General features: G+C 40.9%; 2 protein-coding genes across 2 annotated transcripts in view; one reads left to right on the top strand and one right to left on the bottom strand.

Moving 5' to 3' along the window:
• Positions 1 to 1,553: 1,553 nt before the first annotated feature.
• Positions 1,554 to 16,864, bottom strand: mlycd (malonyl-CoA decarboxylase). Its single transcript, XM_063481239.1, has 5 exons — positions 15,814 to 16,864; positions 9,384 to 9,496; positions 8,133 to 8,289; positions 7,535 to 7,687; positions 1,554 to 2,506 (listed from the first exon to the last, which is right to left on the bottom strand). The coding sequence occupies exons 1-5, from the start codon at positions 16,357 to 16,359 to the stop codon at positions 1,961 to 1,963; spliced, it is 1,515 nt and encodes a 504-aa protein (XP_063337309.1). The 5' UTR covers positions 16,360 to 16,864; the 3' UTR covers positions 1,554 to 1,960.
• A 4,114-nt stretch (positions 16,865 to 20,978) lies between these two features.
• The window catches only part of zgc:173742 (DNA topoisomerase I, mitochondrial), a 32,191-nt gene continuing 31,352 nt past the window's right edge, over positions 20,979 to 21,817 (top strand). The window contains exon 1 of the mRNA XM_063480163.1: positions 20,979 to 21,094. Coding sequence (XP_063336233.1) covers positions 20,979 to 21,094 — 116 coding nt within the window. The remainder of the gene's footprint in view (positions 21,095 to 21,817) is intronic.

Genomic DNA, 21,817 nt, shown 5'->3' with positions numbered 1-21,817 from the left:
TAAAGACACCAAAAGACGGCTGTGGGAATGGGTAAATGCGCTTTGAGTGGTTGAAAAGTATCGTGAAAGCCTCATAATCCCAGTGTAAGCACAACCTGTTAACCTTAAAAGAAAGTATACCCAGAATCCTTTGTGTAAAACCTTTGACTCTAATATCAACAATCTGAAACCAGAGTTTTCATTCATTTTGATGCAGTTCTCTCCCAGGATCTGTTCGGGTAAAGCATGCATGCAGATTAGTCCACACTTACAGTTGTAAGGCCCCATTTGCATAATTAAACATACGCTGTCAGAAAATGTGTAAAACAAAAATAATTATCTTAATGCAAGTAATACGCTTTTAGGGCTTTATTGTGATATCTATTAGCTGTTGTTTTAACCCCACCGTCTTGTCTCCTCTTCAAACAATTAGAAGCCTTCAGATAGACTCGCAGCGTGAACCGACTCGTCCTCTAAATATCCTCCACTGACGAGGTTTGTATCATTTCATTTAGAGGCAACCCGGCGTGTGCGCAAATCAGGTTTTAGAGCTGTAGCTGCTCGCCACATGAGCAATTTGTCTTCTTACTCCAAGGGGAAATACCTGACTGACTACTTTTAAAAAGTCATTACTGTAAGACATCATTTATAAAGCAGTTCATAATTAAAAGCTAGTGGACTCGGACTGCTCCGTGCACAGTGCCATTGGCCACTCCTGGGTAAAGGTGACTCAAAAAAAAAAAACTCTTAGCTTCCAGTGTCAGGTGTGGAGTATGTTGCTGTTGTTTCCGTGGCAACAATCACTATTTCCTCTGTTGTGAGACGTATGCGTCTCCTACTGCCACAAATACCTCCAGAGACACTGTGTCTCAAGGGCATCCCTTAAACAACTGTCCTTTTTATGCTTCCTTATCCCCCCACCCCCAGCCCCCCCACAGCCGAACACCATCAATCTAGCCATTTACTTTAACTTTATTTCTCACTCCATTAGTTTCTAGGACACAGAGCGGCACAAAGAGAGAAAAGGGTGGGGTGGGGGCTGGAGGAGGAAGAGTGTGAAAAAAATGAAAAGAAAGTTTGGCTCCTTGGAGAGATAAAATGTAATTTCACAGTCAACTTACTGTGATATATTATTTCACAACAATGGGGTGTGGGCTGATATGAGCCCTGCTTGGCACCTGTACAGAGCACTTAGAACATCGGCGATGGTTCTCCGGAGACGCTGGTCATATGTAATTGTGTGTGTGTGTGTGTGTGTGTGTAGGCGTGGGCTAAATTATCCCCAAAAATCACCTGAATGGAGCTACCAGGAGGGTCCAGCCCACTGGGTTAAAGCGAGCACAGTCAACTGGAAAATATAAGCAGTTGTAACAAACGCGCAAAAAAAATCCAATTTTTTTAGTGTTATCTAATATGAAATAATATTTCCAGTCTGTGATTTCATGTCGTTGTGTACTGAGCTTTAGTGGGAATAAGCAGCAGGTGTAGATAAACCCAAGCGCGGGAAGAATAAAAGACAAAATCTATTTCTACCCCATCCTTTGACATATTTGCAACACGACAGTTCACCCAAATGAAAGAATCCAAACATCATTTATTCCAGTAGCTGCGCTCCCTCGTTGCTCGCACTTTACACAGAGTCTTATCCAAGAACATGTTACAGCATTGATGGATGCCTCGTGCTTCATTAGCTGCAGTCTGTCCTGGGAATCACTTACACAATATCAAACAGCTTTGGCCAGAAATCTAATGAGGCAAACAGCAGATGGGGAGAGTTACATCACGTGAGAAATGCTCTAATTTCAATTCAAAACATAATATCGACTAACATCCGCTCAGCGGTTCTTCTGGAGCTGCTGACTTTTGAACATTTATTAAACACGCCAAGTATCGAGGACAGATTTAAATGAAATTCTCACAAATATATAATTGATCGAAACAGCAGAACAACAGAACGGGTGGGCGTGTCCCCATCGCTTAATCACAGTTTGCTGGCCTTCTGAAACTGGGACACGAAGCCGAGCACCTGATCTGACGCTGTGATGACCTTATTCTGAAGGTAAAGCGCGCTGTTTTTAGATGTCTCGTTCAGGAAGTAACGATAGTTCACCATGATGCCGCAGGAGTTGGCCACACCCCTGGGGCTGGTGTCGGCACGCCAGTTGAGCCGCCACATTGTAGCGCCATTTTGCAGGTGGAAGTTAGCCACTGGATTGAGAGCATAGCCGCGCCGCTTCTCCCCGTACAGGTACCAGGCGCACAGACGCATCAGAACAGGCTCCAGGACTCTGCACAGTCTCTCTGAATGCATCCACTCATTAGAGCTGAGGAGCTTGCGAAGGGAATCAACGGTCGGGGTCCCCGGGGTCGAATCGGTGGCATGCTGTATCTCCTTCCACTCTTCCTCAGAGAGCAGCTCAAATGCACGGCCCTCCTTCCTGCACTGGCTGAGCAGGCCTTGAAGCCAAGCGGAGAAGCCTGGAATGGGTGACAGGCTGGAGAACTGGGCCATGAGAGGGAACTCGCTCTGGAAGGCAGAAGAGAGGCACAGAGGCAGAGTTATACCCATGACCTATTTACATCCAGTCGAATTTCATTCATTCAAAAAGGCCTGTGCATTTAAGGCTACAGCACTGTTTTTACAGTATGTACAATCATGTGCATTAATGCAGTAAAAGCCGTAAAATAGCCTCAACCTTTCCAAACAGGCGGAAAGAAGAAGAAAAATCATTTGAAAATCCAAACTGGGGATGCAAAGAATGAGGAAACAGAGAGACCACGTACGAGGCAGCACAGATCTTATCTTTACTAGAATGTAAAGGTCACCAGGTTTGCAGCAGTGGAAAAAGGAGTGATGAACACTCACCTCAGCATCAAAACACCCACCAAAAAAAATGTTTGTTCCCAGGCAGCTGCTCGGGCCTTTAGCTCCTCAGAGAGGGACAGCACTGCAAATCAGCTCCTCTGCTTCATGATCCTGCCCTCCTGATGGAGATGGATGACCCTCTCTGTCCTTACCTCCCTCTTATTCCATCCACCTCCTCTGTCCCTTGCACCTTTAATACCTGTCCTTTTCTTTCAACAGCCGCCCCCGCGTGTCTCTGCCTCGTGTTGTCTGCCCACACACGAACCAGTCACCCACCCACTCACCCATCTCACAAGTCCTCTTCCACCCCACTACCTCTCTACTTTCACAAAAACGCTCCCCCTCCCCTCCCCGGCCCATCTTCGTGCTTCGGCGTCTAGGTTGATAAGTGACGGAGCAAATGTGGCAGGCAGAGAAGTGAAAGGCTGCCGATGAAAGTGGAAGTGTCAGACAAACCCTGGAGGGACACGTCGCTGTCTGTGTGCCTTGTTCTGCAACATTGTTTCTTTCCCCCCCTTGATCTCAACCCCCTCGGCCCCTTTTACACTAAAAGCCAACCTTCTCACTCTCAGCGTCCTGCTGCCTTTGTACTTCTTTGCACTTCCTTATTCTAACCTCTACTTTTAACTACTGCCTGTTAGGAGGTGGCAGTGTTTACAGAACAGGAAGGTAGTCCGAATCAGGACAGAAACAGTAAGAAAGGAGGAAAAAGAAACTGGGAGGATAGAATATAGAAGAAAAGACAGAGCGGTGCCAGAACTATGCTCCAGGGTCCAATCTACAAAGACAAGCAGGGCGTCCTCTTTACCTTAAATCACCACGGTGACCTTTTCTTTTCCCCTCTGTCATCTATCAATCATCAGAGTGCTCCCTCTGTGCTACGCTGCTCCTCTCTTCACCTTTACAAACGCTAAAGAAGCCAAGCTGAGAAACCTCTGCCACAGCTGGCTTTGAAGTAAAGCACTGTAGTCACTTGTCAGGGTCACGGGTGCGATTCCCATTCATGGAAAACTGTCCAGAAGATTTCTTGAAGTCAAACAGAAGAATACATTCTGCCTCCCTGAAATATTACTGTATGTTAAAGCCTTTTATAGCATGTTGGAAACACCGACTCTGGTCGAGGAACCACGTGCAGATGAAACCAGTGCTTTCACGTTCTGCCCTGAACAGGCAAACACACGTTTATGGTTTTTCTCCCTCTTTTCTGCCATGAAGCAAAAATTTCAATACACCAGAGTAAAGATTCCTCCTAGTTTTAGGAGACGACCTGACAAACCCTCACCCGGGCTTCTCTCCGCTGGCCTTCCGTAAGTTTTCAGAATTCATTTTGAGATTTTGCTTTGCACTTCTAAAACACATCTAGGTCTGGCCCCAAGCTACGTGGCAGAAATGTTAACCCCATAAGAGCCAGTCTGCAGCTTTCAGCTCCTCAGTTAGAGCGTTTCTGGCTGTTTTAAGGCAGCGGCTTAAATCCAACCGTGCTTTTGCCACCAGGGCTACTCAGCTTTTTCATGACCTGCCTGAGGAGATAAGGAGTGCTGAATCTGTGCCTTCTTTTAAATCACTTTTTAAATACATTTTGTAGAGACTTAGTTTATAAAGTATTTGGTATATGAAGCAGTTGATATTATCATGATGATAAATAAAATCCCTAAAGCTAAAGACAGCTAGAGCTAAAAGCTTAAATTAGCTCAGGAGGGCAGTATGTATGTATTGATATGAAATTTTACTTAGTTAATTATAATTCTTGCTGTATACATTATTAAACAGCAAGATAAATAACATAATTAGCTAATTTATCAGTGCATCCATACTTGTGTTTTTTAAACACAGTATATCATGGACAGAAATGCCCTACTGTTAGGGCTGTGCGATATGACCAAAATCTCATATCCTGATATAAGACATCTATCGTCCGATAACGATATAAATCACAAAAATTTAACATTTTCTGTAAATTCTGTGAATCTCGGGCAGATCGACTTGCGTGAAGTGTTTCCAGCTGGGCGTCGTGTACCTGGAGTCAAGTGTTTTAACTGATGCATGAAACGATACATTTTTAGACATAAGTTGTAACGGCCGCCGTTTTCTTTGTGAGTATTTATTACACAGCGTGCTGCGGGGAAAAGCCTGTTCTAACGCTTGAGTCTAAGGTTTATTTTTTAGCACCTGACGGCCCTTTTTTTGCTTCTCATCCGTAAACACTCTGCATACTCGTTCAGTTTATTTTGAAAAGTCTCAACAGGATCTTGAGCTTTATTGTGAAAGGTTTATGTGGAAAATAAACAGGAGGACACGCGATGGTTTTACCGTCGTTGTTGCTAACGACAACGCATAAAAACAGGCGCTTGTCCGTCTGTAGTGTGGTTATATTAAATATAAGAGAAAGAGAGAACTTTAAGAAATTAATATAGCCACTACAGTGACCATCAAAACAATGAAAAAAATATTGCCATAAACAGTTTATTTTGTGACACCACGAAACAAACGATAGCGTAAAATGAAACGATAGATGTTTTTATATCGTCATCCGATATATATCGTTATATCGAACAGCCCTACCTACTGCTATGAGATAACTAGTTACAGTGACACTGTGCTAATGATGGCTACACCCTCATCCAACAACAACCCATGAAAATGGGTTGTTAATCCCATTTTAAATCCATGAAATCCATGGATTATTTCTAAATCCATGAAAATGGATTTAGAAATATTTTGGAACTTTTTTCGATCTGTCTGATTTGTTGTCTGTTACAGTTCACACCCACCTGCTAAATTCCATCTGTTCTTTCTAATAATGTTTGATCTGTTATTGTTCAGTATGTCTAACAGAGTATACAGGCAGGCAAAGATGTATACATCTATAGCAGTGCACTGCTATAAACATACAAGCAGTTATTTCCTCATTTAAACTGCCAGCTCTCTTCTTCAACGTTGCTTGGTTGCTCTGGAACGATTCCAAAGCTTAACATGTTTAAGATTGCTTAGTGTGAGTCCCGTTCAGACCACTTTCACTTACACTTCTGCCACGGTGGCTGGACATCCTTCAGCATGTCAAGTTTAGATTTTTCCTCCAGTAGGAGGGACTGTATCCGACAGCCAGGGTGGGTGCTGAGTCAAAAAAGCCCCCACACAGACCACACAGCCACCATCTCAGCTCCCGTATATTACAGTAGAAGGTCAGTAAGCAGTATCATTTTGCTAATCAACTTTCGTGTGCACAACCCTGTGAAAACCAAAAACTACCTCCTGACCTGAAGGCCTGCATATCTGCTCATATGCATGCGTGCAAATAATCAGACCAGCACTTCCAGGTAGAAATTTATAACTAATAGCAGCAGGAAAAGTGGTCAAGAGGAGATGAAAGGACAGGGACAGGTATGGTTTGTGCTTTGAATTTGTTTCTAACCCTAACCCTAACCCTAACCCCCAACTGCTGCAAACCTCACTGAACCCCAACCCTAAACTAAGCCTCTAAAATCGACACTACCTGTATCCTTTCTCACAACTGTTAAGCTACTTTTTCTTTGCAGATAGAAAGGAGACAGAAAGGCTGGAAGAGCTATAACAGCACAAGTCAGAGGAAGTGAAAGAGTCTGTGATGTACCGTTATTTATTTTGTTCCAGTTCCTGCTTCTTTCGTTTCTTTTGTTTCTTTACTTTAATAAAGTCTCATTTCTGTAAAGCTGAAAAGCTCTTACACGCCTTCACGAATGCAGAATCCACATCTTTAAGGCTTCTACAAAACAATGCAATATAACATTCGGTGACGTGCGACACCCAAAGCCTTACTGCCGACGCAGAAAACACAAAACCATATCTGCGCTGCTCACTCAACCGCATGCTTCCATTAATAACAATGACAATAAGCAAACCACTTGCAGACATCAAAACAGTCACTTTGTATGGATAAATAAAATGAAAACACTTTAAACCTGATTTTCTTTTTTTATGAGGATACGCTATGAAAAGCTATTTCCCAGCCGTTGATGAGAGAAGCTTTTGATGTTCCATTCAGTGTTCCAATCATTTAACAAGTGCTAGCTAGAGTGGTCCAACACAAAGAGCTCTTCTGTGCTTATTGAGAGGGATGGATGAGATGTTAGTACTGCCTGTCAGCTGAGTACTTCTCTGTTTATGTATACATGCATTCAGGCGCTATTGCAAGTGGGAGATTTATGATTCAGCACTAAGAATTAAAAAAAAAGGATGTAAACGTAAGAAAGTAGGTCAGCTGGACAACACCTGAAGAAAGGGAGGAGCTCTGTGTCATGTGTGCGTTCATGATAAGGTGTTATTATCTAGCTGTAATGGAAAGGTTGAGAAGCGTCACTGACATGCCTCGCTACATCCTGGTTATATTTAGATAACACATGTTTACTTAACCTTGCCGCATCTCTTTCATTGACACTTATCTAGAATGTCATCTGTATTTTAAACAGGTACCGGCATTTTAATTAGCAGAATTAACCAAAAATGTTTTGCTCTCATCCCATCAACGGGAACACTGAGGCATTTCAAAATAATTAGATCATATCCTCAAAGACAATTCAAGTTCTAGTAGCTGCGTTGCTGCAAATCCAGGTTTATCTGTGGAAACTGAGCCAAGGTAAACTCTGTCAGTCTACAAATGTGAAAATGTGATTGTTTGTTGTATATTAGCACCTGCAGCCCACGTTTGCTTACCTGCAATTCACGCACCACCCTCTTGATGAGGACATTGCCCAGTTCCACCCCTTGCAGGCCAGCTTGTGTTGAAGAGATCGAGTAGAAGATAGCTGAATTGATCTTATTCACGTCTTCGTCTGAGTCCAGGGTGGCAAACTCACGAACAATACTCTGAGAAAAAAGAAAGAGAGAAGATCACTTTTTCTTTAGGCTGGAGTAAGGAAGACAAATCCTGCACTACTCATCCAGCTGTAAACCCATTTTCAGTGTTCTTAGCTGCTGAGCTGCTGTCAGGGCAAGTTTCACTACAACTATTTGAGAGCCGCTGGGGCAGAACTGTGGAAATCATTGCACAATTATACACTGTGAAATATTCTTGGATTTCAGTGTTGTGAAAACCGCCTTTACCTTGCACAAAAACAAAAAGAAGCGATTGCTGAGCATAAAGCTTTGCTTAAACAGGGATGTGCAGTTACAAGGCCTTGGCCGTGATGTTTCTTCATACTGGTCACGTGACAGGAGGACCAACACAGTAAATCCCAGACGTGTAACTATCTTCTACGCTTTAATAAAAAGACGCAAACCGTTACAGCAGCCTCCAGCTACTGAGTCTAACCTGTATGTTATCAGAGATGTCTTCAGTCAGAGCCACGTGGAGTACAACCAAGGGCTCTCCCGGCATGGCAGCATGGGTGAAGGCATAGCAGCGTCGGTACGGTCCCACTCTGCGCTTCAGGTCGGTCCAGTTTCTTACAGGGTGCACTGCCTCATACCTGGGAGAAGGCAGGCTCAAGGTTAGCTCCAAAGTCCTTGGTTACCGATTTGTTATTAGTTACACGCCTCCAGCTCAAATAATCACAGCAGCTGAAAACTCAGTGTCCTTTTTGCAGCACAGGATCCTTCAGCTCAGACAGAGGTCCACAAGAGCAGCGTCTCATTTGGGCGGCTCAAAGAACCACCACAAGTGGGTCTGATTAGCTGCGTCGAGCCAGTTAGCTTTGAATGACATTTTCCCCATTTTTCATTCAAAGATAAAAGTGTTGTGTTACTCAATTTCAAATATTACGTTTTCAATTGCAACGGTTTGCAAAAGACCTTCTTTTTCTGCTATTCTAACATAAAATAGCCAAATTAATATAAAGGTAAATACAGGCGTTACAAAGCCTTAATTAAAGTGATTACTAACATTTATGTTTGCAAACTTTTACATCAAACTGGCTGCTGTGAAAGATCTTTATAGCAATAGCGTCACATGGGGCGCTTAATAGGGCTCCTATTTATATTATATTAGATTATATAAACTATGTTGCCCATTTAGCTCATTTCACTGCAATATTTTGAGGACTGTCTCACCTGCTACCTTGTTTACCCGCCTTCTAAAGTGCACCTGATTTCTGTACAGTGGGAATAGGAAGTGAAATGACTCCCCCTAGAGCCTGGAGTAAAGCTATATACAGTTATATTCTAATACTAATCATTTCCAAAACCTGTAGCTGAATCTTTAGGTAAAGATAAAAGAGAGAAATGCACAGCTAGTTGGACTGATTTAAATACATTAATCAGCTGTAGCATCTTCTCCCAACAAGTACTTCAAACTAGTGTGTGCAAGCAGGTGCATGTGTGTGTTTTTACCTCCCTTTCTCATGCTACAGCAGCCCTGTCCACGTGTTTAAATCCCTTGAAGTTCATTTAAACACATGGACAAGCCTGCTGTCCCTATGGTTACTGAGGAGGGGTTAAGTAAACAGTCATTTTTTAAACTGTGCTGTCTAATGTGCTTCAGGGAAGAAGAAAAAAACAGCCTGCGATGCAATTCTACAGTTAAAGATGAGGAACAACACTGCGTGGGTCGCAGTAATGCCCTTACTGGCTGATCTTCTGCAGGATCTCGCAGGGGGACTGCCAGGTGATTCTCTCGAGTCTCAGCAGACCTACAGAGAACCACTCAGACAGCAAGCTCTTCAGCGTACCATTCAGGTCCTGTGGGAGAAAAAGGTGAGAGTTTAGCTGTAACAGCCACATCCAGCTGATAATTGAAACATTCGCCACATTCTTTCTGTTTCAGAGAGCAGCTCAGCAGCCGCTCTGTCAAGTAAATATAGTATAAGAAAAAGAAGGTCACCGCATCCACAATATCGAGTAATGCAAGCACTAACTAAATGTCATTTCACTGTTGCAGTGAAAAGTTGGAAGTGGAAAATAAAATACTGTCTTTTCTATTCCTATTAAGAACTGGATAAATACAGGCTTTACAACCCCGTGACCTGTTTTATTAAGAACTCACAAACTAGAGCAGCGCAGCAGCTGAAGTTTGTCTGTGGCGATGAACAATTCATGGCCACATCTTAGACACTGTGCCTGGATGTGTGCTCCTTTGGGTGTCGGTATACAGTTTGAATGTTTTCACATTATGAATAGTGATTTGTTCGAGCTTGCAATAAGCGTAGAAGGGGCACTTCAATAAGCAACTTGCCATTTGCAAGCAGGCCTGTCCTCCAACAAAGGTCAGACTTCATTTAAAGCAAATCTCTTGCAAACACACAAACAAGCTCACAAGGTGCACACACTCAGGCACATAAATAGAGCTTATATTGGCTGTTTCATAGGATGGCTTCTCTTCAGGCTTACTTTAATGCCAGCTTGTCAATCATAATAAAAGCTAATACAAACAAGCACAACTACAGTCACGGTATAAAAGCCAGTGGCTGAAATTCTCCACGAGCAGCGATCGAATCCAAAGCTAACAGCATTTGAAATTCATTCCCACATATATGCATCAGGCCCCGCATTATTCAGCTGTACGGTTGAGAGGTTTCAGACTAGAAGATTCTGTTGAGCAAAGAGCAAATCAAAAGTAACCCTGAAATAAAATTTTAGCAAAACTTCAATCTCGACTTATTTCATAGTATATATGTGTTCCTCAGACTTCACAAGCTGCCAGAAGTGAAATAATCTACGATAGCTGATAAGCACATCAACAACGCCGTGAGGGAATAGCAGCCGCTGGCTTAGGCGGCCAATTTTCACCCACACAAAAGAGAGGTCAAACTGGGATGTGTATTCCATTGACCCAGCAGAAGATGGAGTCTTTAGAAATGGAAGAGTGCATCATTCAAGGCCTCGAGTTAGGAGAGAGGGAGAGAGGGATGGCAGAAAGAAAGGGAAGGGGTAAAAAAGAAAATCCTGCAACCCATTAAAAAGAAAATGAAGCGACACTTTTTGACACTGGAGCCGTATCAATGCAGCTAGGCACTGATGCTGTAAGGTGATACAGCCTCTGCTACAAGCACCCTCTCTACCTCGAGCTGGAGTTATTTTGTGACTATACAGTGATTGAGCCAGCATGAGCTGCCTGCACAAGGCCAGATGACCACTGACTGTCCAAGTGTTTCAAAGGTCAGTCAGAGCCTGCCAGTACCTTTGCTCCAGCAGGGCGCGTGCCATTTGTAAGCTTGTGCGTCGAAGGGGAAAAAATAGTCCCGCTGATACGTGCACCCCCAGGGAGCCAACTAAAATGATATCCTTGACATGTCCTAACCAGTGTTGGGCAAGTTACTTTGAAAAAGTAATTAATTATAGTTACTAGTTACTTCTTCAAAAAAGTAACTGAGTTAGTAACTGATTACAATATTCTAAAAGTTATTAATTACTTGAAAAGTAACTATTGCGTTACTTTAAAAAAAAAATGTTTACGCCTCTGGGGTCCAGGGTATAATTGGCCATTTTTAACTACTTTTGATTCTCCCTCTACATTTCACCTTTAAAAACGATTTCCTTTGCCTTGTTTGGTATCATTGTTTTCAGCACAACCTCACGTGTCTGAATTTACAGTTATGTTTTCATTTTGACATACTGAATTAACACAACTGATCTAGAATCAGACAAAAAACATAAAATCCGAGTAGAAAAGGTTATATTTTTACTGTAACAACCACAAACATGTTCACTGAATCATATTTCATAACTTTAAATGCAAATATAAATTGTCGATTTTAAAATCTATGTACAACCTATGTACAAGTTTTGCAAACAACAAAGTTATTTGCAGCCATTTACCTTTTACCCTTTTTTAAAAATAACCATTTCAAACTATTTACCGAACAATCAGCTGTTCTGCATTCAATAAGATGCCACACAAATTATTTGTGCCACTCCAAAAAAATAATTTCTGTCGCCTCATTGTTCTGACATACAACACAAAACTATCCACAACACTACACACTAACTACACAAGACAACTCATTAACTACACACTACAAACACGCTAAACGTCACAAATCTCTCACATCTCAAAACTCTCTCTCTCTCTCGCCGTCACTCCTAAAACTTCCCCCTCTTCCTAAACAACCAAATGTCATGTTTCCATATCAGTTTTTGATTGGTCGACATGGTGCATTTTTCCACCAACACGAAAGGTCTGTTTTTGATTTGTTTTTTAATTTTTTTGCTCATAAGCAGAGAGTGCTTGCTAGCGCTGTCCTTAGACAGTAAACGTGACGAAACTATTGAGGAAAAACACGCGTATATATTGTTTATCATGACTCTGGTTTTACGTGGCCTATCAACACAATTTATAAACTGGTATATATCACCTTGTTGCTTTGTCATCTTGAAGTGGTCATGTGATTGGCTTACCACGACTACTTTATTCTTCCTCAGTCAAACAGCAGCACTCATGCGACTGTTTTGCCTCCTGAGCTTGTGCCAAAAAGTGATCGTCGGGCAGAAAGTGATTGCCGCCCGCGGAAGCGCGCAGCTGCTTAAAGCTGTAGCGCCCAGATTACTTACAGCTACTTCTTTGCAACTGATATAAGATGCGGTAAGCTGAACACAGCTTCAACCGTCTGTTTGTTGAAAAATAGTAACGCGACCGCATTTTCTTGTTAGTAACGGCGTTGTAACGATAGAAATAGTAATTAGTTAGATTACTCGTTACTGATAAAAGTAACGCCGTTACTTGTAACGCCGTTATTCCCATGACTGGTCCTAACATCTTACAGTTGCAGTTTGGGTGAACACAAATGAAAGGGCCTGAAGCAAAAAGGTGAGAGGGAACATCAAAAGTCTATATGCAAATCCAACTAATCGCTATAAAAGAACCACAGCGACTGCGGTCTTGGGTACATTTAAAAAGTAAATGTACCCAAGGCTTTTATGCTGTACTGTAGTTCTACAGTCATTACCATATTCTGATTGCAAGGTCTCCCTCCCTTGGTATGCACATACCGTCAACGCAGGTACTAAAAGCTTCACGTTGGCTGTGACCTTTTCTCATTTTTTAGCTCAATCAATGCAGGCGGTAACAACAAGCAAAGATTACGAGGCACCAACAAGACCAACGTTTACAGTGCTGAGAAGAAGTCGGTACTCTGTTGGCAACTTAGACCTTTTTAAGCTACACAGGCTCTCAGTGGGCCTGGGTTATTGAGATTAAGCACATCTGAACCACCTTAGAGCAGGAACGGTGCAATCGGGGTGTTTGAAAAACATATTAGCCAGTAGCACTTAACACATCAAAACACATGATTGCAAGGTCAAAGGCATATGCACTTTCAGTGCTTTTCCAAAGCAAAACATAGAAGCTGAAGATGACTAAAGTAGGCTTTCATAAAATAGCTGCTTATGATACCAGAAAAAGACATTTTAGTTGAACTATAATAGCTTTTGATTGTGGTTTTCTAATTTTGATTCACATATTTCAGCACAAGAATTTTACAGATCAGCAGCTTCCTTTTTATGTAGTATGTTGGAGAATCGGGGGGAAATCATTTTCATGAGCCACATAAAGAAAAATGTGGGTTTTTAACACAAAAATAAACAGAGATGTTAATGAGGTTTTATCAAATGTTGAGACTGAGAAAGATTTGCTCATTCTGAGTTTGATGCCAGCAAGCCAAACTTATAAAAGAAAAAGTTGGGACTTATATGAAGGCTGGAAAGATGTGCAATACTTAATAAAAAAAAAGAAAAAGTAGAAGAGAAAGAAAGTACTAGCACCCTCCTCAGCGTGATGGCTTATCACTGAAAGGCATCCGTCTTTTAGCCCTTTAATAAATACAGTGAAGTACACTCACAAAGTGCCAGTACTTTCATTCCCATCTAGATTTCTTTAAAATGGCACCCTGTACGCCTTCAAAGACTTGGAGTTGAGAGCACGGCTACGCTGTATCTTAAAGGAAGAAAAGCACCTGTTGGAACATGATTGGATTAAAAAGGCGTCCCGGAGAGACCGTCTTTCATAAGTGAAAATGTGGAGAGGTTTACCACTTTGCGAATGACTGCACAGGCAAACAATTCAGCTATTTTAGAATAACCTTTCTCAACGTAAAATTGCAAAGAATTTGTGGATTTCATCATGTTTGGTACAAAACCTGAATATAACAAATAAAAATAGGCTTGCAAACTATCAATTAATTATGATGGCTGACTACAAAAACCAGTTCAAACTCAGGAAAGAAAAACGCTGTGCCCCAGCTTGTTTAACACAGACTAAAGTCAAATGCATGCCTGCGGTCTGAAATTTTAAAGTCATGGATGTTGCATTCTCTTGGCGTCATAATTGACCTTTTTATCGGCATCTGATTGTATAGGCAGGCACTGGTCTACATCTATACCATTACTGCTGAATGATATATGCAGGTTTTAGAGCCACACAGGTTTACTTCAAGACAATATCTTTCTTCATTGAAGACATATGCCTGACCCAACGTTTTGGAATTTGCTGCTGGCATCAAGTTTAAAATGAGCACAAACTTATGTGACATTCTGTCTTTGGAATCCAATTTGAGCATGATAGCATGCTTACATAACACCAGTGGGTTATTTATAACTCCACTTTCACATCTAATCAGTCTGGGTCCAACTTTGAGATCCAGCAGGCATAAAGGAATGAAACCAACAGAAAAGTCATCCTGTAAACACACAGCAGTTGCAGGAACTGCCACATAAACAATGCATGTATGTAATTACCAGTACTTGTAACTAACAAAATCATTTTTTATGTTTGTTTTGTTTAGTTCAGCAGGATGTGCAAGCTCTTTGATCAAGTTGATATTTTCTATGTTTAAATATGATTATTGTTATAGTTTGAAATAAAAATGTCATCACAAATGTCAAACATTCTCTAGTTTCAGTTTCTTGGTAATCAGAATTTCCATCTTTACTTTTTCCACACCTGACCAGAAATAAGAAAAAGATAAAGCCGATGTTCTAACTGTGGAAAAATCATGAAGAATACGTTACCCTGACGATGTAAATACTCTAAAAAAATGCAAGTTAAAAAATCATAACTGCTTTCTTTGTTTACATAGCGCTAAGGTTTAGTTGATAGATTTTCTAGCACATTACACTGAATGACAGAACAGATATCAGAATCAAACCACTTATGGTAATTTTATTATTGCTATTAGTATCAAATATGGGGCTTTAGATGTGAATACCTCTACAGTGTTCATATCTGTACTCTCAAACTAAGTGCACAAACTACACACTGACAAACTCACTTAAAAATATTCCACTGTTACCACTTACAGCGTGCATAAGCACTGTTACACCCTAGTGTGAACTGAAAAGTGTGATTATATTGACGCCTGAATGATGAGGCCTATGAGACTGCCTTTACGGTTAAATGCGCTGCCAGAAATGTGCCATTATAAGTGGGCAAAGAACATGGGATCGGTGTAATGGGCTCTTTAAGGGTTTCTTTCCACCGCCTTTTCTTTAAAGTCCATTTTAACTATGTCTTCAAAGGACGCATTCAAAATATTCATTACATGCCTGATTAATATTCAGTTCTTTCCCTTTGTAGCTACGGCAGAGAAGTTCTTATTCAGCTATAGAATTAAACATTTTAAAGTCTTTTTTAAACACCAGAGATTTCCAGCAACAGTGGACGACAGCTCTGATCAGCTGAGCTGTCCATCCAGAACACGCAGGAAGTCTGAAGGAAGCCCTGAAATTGAGCTTGACAGTGTTTTTTGTCCCAAACATGCCCCCGTCTAATCAATATGTTAAACACTAAGAATGGATAAAAAAGGACTCGTTAATTACATGGTTGGTAAGGGGGAGCTAACTGGGGCAAAGGTGCACTGAACCCGTGATGAAATATGAACCGGGGGACGGAGGGCAGCGCACGGGCTGCAGTGTGCAGGCGGCTATACTGTAGCTACCGTTGGATGCTGTCAGGTTATGTCACATGCAGTGTCTCTACTTGGCAATGTCAAACACATAAACGCGAAAGGTATTTCTTGAGCTCGAGTCAAGCGAGCACCCGTAGAAATGTAAACGAAGTGTATTACCCTGATGTGCGGGCTGTCGCTAGCTTTGGACGAGATTATTTCGAGCACATCCGCTCGCAGATCCACAAGAAACTTCACTCCCCCCTCGACTCTGCTTATATGACTGAACAGCTGTTTATAACGGGGAGTCAAGGTGTACCGGAGTCTGTCTTCAGCTAGCAAAATGGTCGCCAAGTCCCGTATTTGAGTTTCCAGAAGCTTCAGTGCGAGCTCCGAAACACTTTTGTGGTCCACCCCGAAGTCTTGTGAGAGCTTCGTTAGGAAACTAAGTTTGTCTTCCTTATCGAGACTTTTGTAGAAGTACATAAACTCCAGGCTGTTAGTTTCGGGTGGAGGCGGGGATTTGTCCCTCGTTTCGTAGGAAGGTAAAGGTGCAACGACCCTCGATAGTATCTCCTCCATACCGGAGACACCGCCGCGAATATGTGTAGAGTACCGGCGCCTGCAGCGGACGTCCGAGGCCTCCAGAGCCACTCTGAGAAGAGCCCGGTGTCGCCAGCACCTTACACTGCTCCGGAAAGCCAAAATCACGGGATGGGATGTCATTACCGGGGGGAGGTTAAGCTGTCTGGAACCCACGACCAGTTACCACACACAGGAAATCATTTCCGGGTCTCTTAAAGAGACAGTACAACAAATAAAACGCACTAACCCGGTGTTGTGCCAAAAAGTGATCCTATGGACAGAAGTTCGGTTTCTGATGGCACAAAGTTCTGCCCATAGTGATCGCCTGCCAAAAACTGATGTCATATGTTTCCGTGTGTTTTTTTATATGTGTAATATCTTTACGTATGTTGGTATTCGGTGGACTTCGGTAATCAGGGTTTACAAATGGGTTATGTATAAAATATATAAATTACCTGTTTTTCAAGTATCTTTGTAACTCTGTGTTATTGTACTTACATTATAACCAATCCGGTCCTTTTTGACCACTTTAAATATGTTTACAGAACTATTATTATATTTGTTGCAATTTCTGCTGTCCTCTTGCCCAGATTATTCTTTAATAAGACATTTTTAATGTCAACGAGATTTTTTAACTGCGTAAATAAAGGCTATATAAAAGTCACTACCAAAAACTGATTGCGGCTTGTACCTTCTTACAGGAATGTTGTTTGTGGCTCAAGATGACTGATATCATGAGGGATACATTTGACATATGTTTCACATATTTTAGAGCAACAAGTTATTTATAGCAGTTTAAATACGAGCAAACAGTTTTGGCAAATACCGGAAATCAGTTTTTGGCAGGCGATCAGTTTTTGGAACAACGCCGGCCGTTAGTTACAGTTCGGAGATTACTAAAAAAAGGCGTAACAAATGACGTCACTGTTTGTATTTCGCCGTTTGTTAAGTTTAGTGTTATAGATAAACATGGCAATGTCTGCGTTCTAGATCAATTAATCAATACAGTGAAATCTTTCTACATATGTGACCAAAGCTGAAATTTACAATAAGTATTACCACAATGAGAACTAGTAGCTTTGAGTCAGAGGCGGATCTACAAGGGGGCAAGGGTGGGCAGAGCTAGCCCTCTTTCCCAATTCTTTTATGTACAGGTTGGCCACAATGGGTGAAACTGGGGGACCCATGGCACACCCATGTTTCTGCCTGTAGTACTGACCCTTGTATGTGAAATATGTGGAGTTCTAAGAGCAAACAAACTTGGTCAGTGCTGAGAGTGGTCTTGTTGCTGAGTTGGGGTGATACTGTAATCTCTTACAAACTACAGTGAGTGAAAAACAAGTGAAGAGAGATGTAACATCATACAAGACCATGGTTTCATCTGCCTCCATAATGACATCTCTCACCTTATCAACAAATCCAAAGTGTTTTGGATGCAGTGTTTAGAGCTGCAAAGGGTTCATCTTTCACCATCTTACAATGCTTTGACTGCAGCCATTCCCCAGCTCTCTGTGAATGGTGCTCATGGCCATTGATCAATAGTCATCGATCAGTGGTTGCTGATCAATGGTCATGACATTTGCATAATAATGATCAAGAAACAGACCTCACAGCCCGTTGTTGTCAGTGGTGCTGCTTTCAATCATTGTGCAAATGTACTGTTTATAAGGTTGGGAAACCTGCAGTCAGCTGAGACTGAAGAAGTCACCTGGATGATGACGAAACGTTTCTCCCACTGAAAACGTCCAGATGAACAGAATCAGCTTTTTGGGATTTCCTTACCTGGATGATTGAGCTTGTAATATGACATTTTTGTGTCAAAAAACTATCCTTGTTTTCTTAGAAGACATAATGATACCATAAATAGTTTTACTGTGCTTTTGTGGGTATTTTGCCGACTCCATTTACATATAGGCAATTTTCACATATTTCACTGAAAAGGCACGTGCCACCCTGCCTATACCTCTTGCCCCTCCTTTGCCCCCCCATGTAAAATTTTCTACAGCTGATACTGCTTTACTGCTTTGAGTCCAAGACTTGGCAATTAAGGGGATTCACAGGAAAGAACATATGTTATATAGCCACTGAGAAGTGAAAAGATTAATTTTAAAATTACTTTTATCCATGACACACATTCCTAAGCAAATTCAATCTACAAAAAATTATTTATTTGTATTTATTTATTTTACTAATTTTTAAACATTTAAAATAGAATTAACCAGTACTCTCAATATTTTGGTTAAATTAAATGAATAAAGAGAAGGTTCATATATGTTTGAGGGGTTTGAAGATGGTTTTTGAACCACTTGCAGAAATTTATTAATTGCATTTATAAAACCTCTGCCACATATTAATGTATAATTTCACATGAACTGTGCTGTTTTGAGGTATTTGTGTTTGTGTAGCTAATGGTTCACCCCCATCATGTAATATTTTTATTGACATTTTGTGTGTGTGTGTGTGTGTGTGTGTGTGTGTGTGTGTGTGTGTGTGTGTGTGTGTATGTGTCTAACACCTGGCTGTGACTATATGTGGCCCTGTCAAGAAAGTGCAGCGACAGCCTTCAGATGTCTGCTTTCACCGACTTCTGTGGATACCATTATTGCTTTTTCCAACAATACTTTAATGCAAATTCATGTCTTCCTGCAGTAATGGTATCCTTCATTCAAGCTGAAAACATGTTGTTTTTTTTAAAAATTAATATTTTCAAATCATATCCACAAAGGTTCATTACACACAAATGATATACTCTAGCTATTTGCCTCTGGGTTTAACATAAAGTAATACATTCTTGTGTTAGTAAAGGATGGGCTAAGAAAGCAAAGAAAATTGATTGGACTGAATAGAAAAACAGACTCACAGTTGAGATATAATGATGCTGCAACCATGTGACAAAACCAAGTGTCAAGAGGTTAAACGGCATCCAAACTGGAGGTTTTAAATGTCAGGTAGCTTGTGATCCTTGCTTACTTAAACCTTAATTAGGCTGCACCTAATTAAGGTTTAAGTAAGCTTAATCTTCAGTGAGTGTAACTATTTTCTTGTAGTTTATTCAGATACAGTTCATAGTAATATATGGTAGGCTTAGTGCACCGTTTTTTTTATTTTATTTAAAAACAATTAATTATGCTCCTCAATGCAAAGCACCAAGAATTTCATTAGTAACATGCCACATGGCAAGTGTCACAAGGCTTTGCATATAGCATTTTAAAATATTACATATTCATCTGTTACTCATCACTTTCTAATCATCTCAATCGTTGATGCTTCGTGCCATCCTTTCCAGTGTTGTCAGATCAAATAATGTCAAAGAGATGTATTTTGAAAACCCCAATGTTCTAACTCCAGGATGGAAACATTTTTCAAAAACACTTATCAAAGACTTTTAAGTAACAAAGAAAAAGATACAAAGCTACCTTAATGCACACAGAAAAGAAGGGGGGGGGGGGGGGGCAATACCAAGTTCTACAAAGTTTGTACAAAGTTGCAAACACTTAAACTTGTGACTATTTTAGCTACAGGAAAAACCATAGTTACATGTTACCAGCAGGCAGAGGTGGGTAGTAACTAATTATCTTTCCTCAGTTACATTTACTTGAGTAACCTTTTGGAAAACAATTACTTTTAGGAGTAGTTTTACTTTTACTTGAGTAATATTATTATAAATCGCTACTCTTACTTGAGAAAAATTTCTGGCTACTCTACTCAGTGTGAGTAACTTCACTGAATGAATGATAAACAAGTTTTAACCAAAAATGAATGAGACACAGACACAAACCTACAGTTTGTGTCAAAGTGACACTTGTTGTTTGTACATAAGGTTTGTTGATTTAATTCTATTCTATCTGCTGAGCCTGTTGTGCCATTTGGAGATCAAATCAATTAACACCATATATTGTCACTGGAAGTACTTTACCCAATATATATATGTACACACACACACATATATATGTGTGTGTGTGTGTGTGTGTGTGTGTGTGTTTAATATTGAACAAAAACAAAAACAAAAAAGTGTTTCTTCTGCTTAGATGTATTATTTTGTAATCATGTTATTTATATGTAGCAAAGTTGGGCTAAACTTTATATTTTTGTCTGTCTGATTGTCTCATTTTTGAACATTAAATCAGATGTTATGATCAGTTACTCAGTACTCAAGTAGCCTTTTTTACTAAGTACTTCTTTACTCTTACTTGAGTCATTTCTTGGAGGGCCATTTTCTACTTTTACTTGAGTAAAACTATGTTGAGGTAGTGCTACTACTGAGTACAATTTTTGGCTCCTCTACCCACCTCTGCCAGCAGGTAAGGTAGGCTACCCTGTAAAGAGAGTTCACAGGTGTAGCGTCACCAAACTTCGTCACCCAATCAGAATTCAGCTGGGTGTGACGCGAAATAACCAGGCGAGATTCATCGCTGTTCGTCAAGACCGCGTAAAATGTTTGTAGCCTACTGGACACGGAAAGCAACCCGTTATTTCCCAAAACTACAAGTGCTGAGGAAGTTTATTGATAGTTCGAACTTCTACTGGCTTATTATTAGTTTCTGAAGGGAAAATTCGCTGTAAGCTAACAAATGTATTCTTAAGTTCACCGGCGTTGTTGAAGTTTGCTAGCTAACTGATTAACTTCGAAGGTCGTTGTAAAACATGAAGCTTTACAACGACTAAATGTTGTAAAGCTTCATGGTTTTTTTTCCTAGTCAATTTGTTGAAAGTATGTACTATTTAATGTTCTCTGCACTCTGCCAAAGAACGTGTGAAAGATGGGGCGGGAGAAGGACGCTAAAGAAGACGAGAAGGCCAAGCACAAAGCGACGAAACTGAAAAGACTGAGTGACTGTGAACGCGCAGGAGCTGGGGGAGATAACATCAAGAAGAGGTGAGTGTTGCGTGTGTCTGCTGGAAAGCTATATATACACACGCATATATATGACAGGCACAGTTTAGCGAACACTTTATCATTATTCCATCATGAGAGACTGAGGTGCCATTATCAAATCAGCTCTCCGAGCCACCGTGTCATGATTGCAGCTCCCAGATGATATATGCATGTGACCTGACTGAAGCACATCCAACATCTGTTCAGCGTCGACACAGGGACCAGATGAAAGCTGGTTTTTGCAGGGAGCTTTGCCTTTCATGTTGTAGAATGTGGAGACAAATTAATTTGGATTAAAAAATGTTAATGAATAAGTTGAGCCATATGGCAGTATGGGTGCCGCTAAATGGGGGAAAAACAGTGTTACTGGAAGACTGCTGTACTGGCTGAGCTGTCATGCAGGCTGATGCCATTGAGTGCATGCATTCATTTCACTGTGTACAGTGGGTACTCCATCTTCATATGAATAAATTAATTTACTTTGATATCTGATGCGTTTATTAGCATGCATATGTGAGCAGACAAATGAATGTGGAGTGATCTGTCATTGGCTTGTGTAATTGATGAGAGCAGAGAGATGAATAGACACCTGTAAGCGCCACTGGCAGCAGAGCAGACGGCTTTCTGTGACAGCTAGCCTCATGTTATTTCATGGCACACTGACTGAATTACTGATAAAGGATCAACTTATCCTTCTCAGCTACAAGACTCAGGGAACTAATT

The sequence above is a fragment of the Pelmatolapia mariae genome, linkage group LG7 (assembly GCF_036321145.2).
Source record: "Pelmatolapia mariae isolate MD_Pm_ZW linkage group LG7, Pm_UMD_F_2, whole genome shotgun sequence".
In the NCBI taxonomy this organism is placed as follows: domain Eukaryota; kingdom Metazoa; phylum Chordata; class Actinopteri; order Cichliformes; family Cichlidae; genus Pelmatolapia; species Pelmatolapia mariae.
Note: the sequence above shows the minus strand (reverse complement) of the source record. Positions and strands in the feature narration are given on the sequence as shown.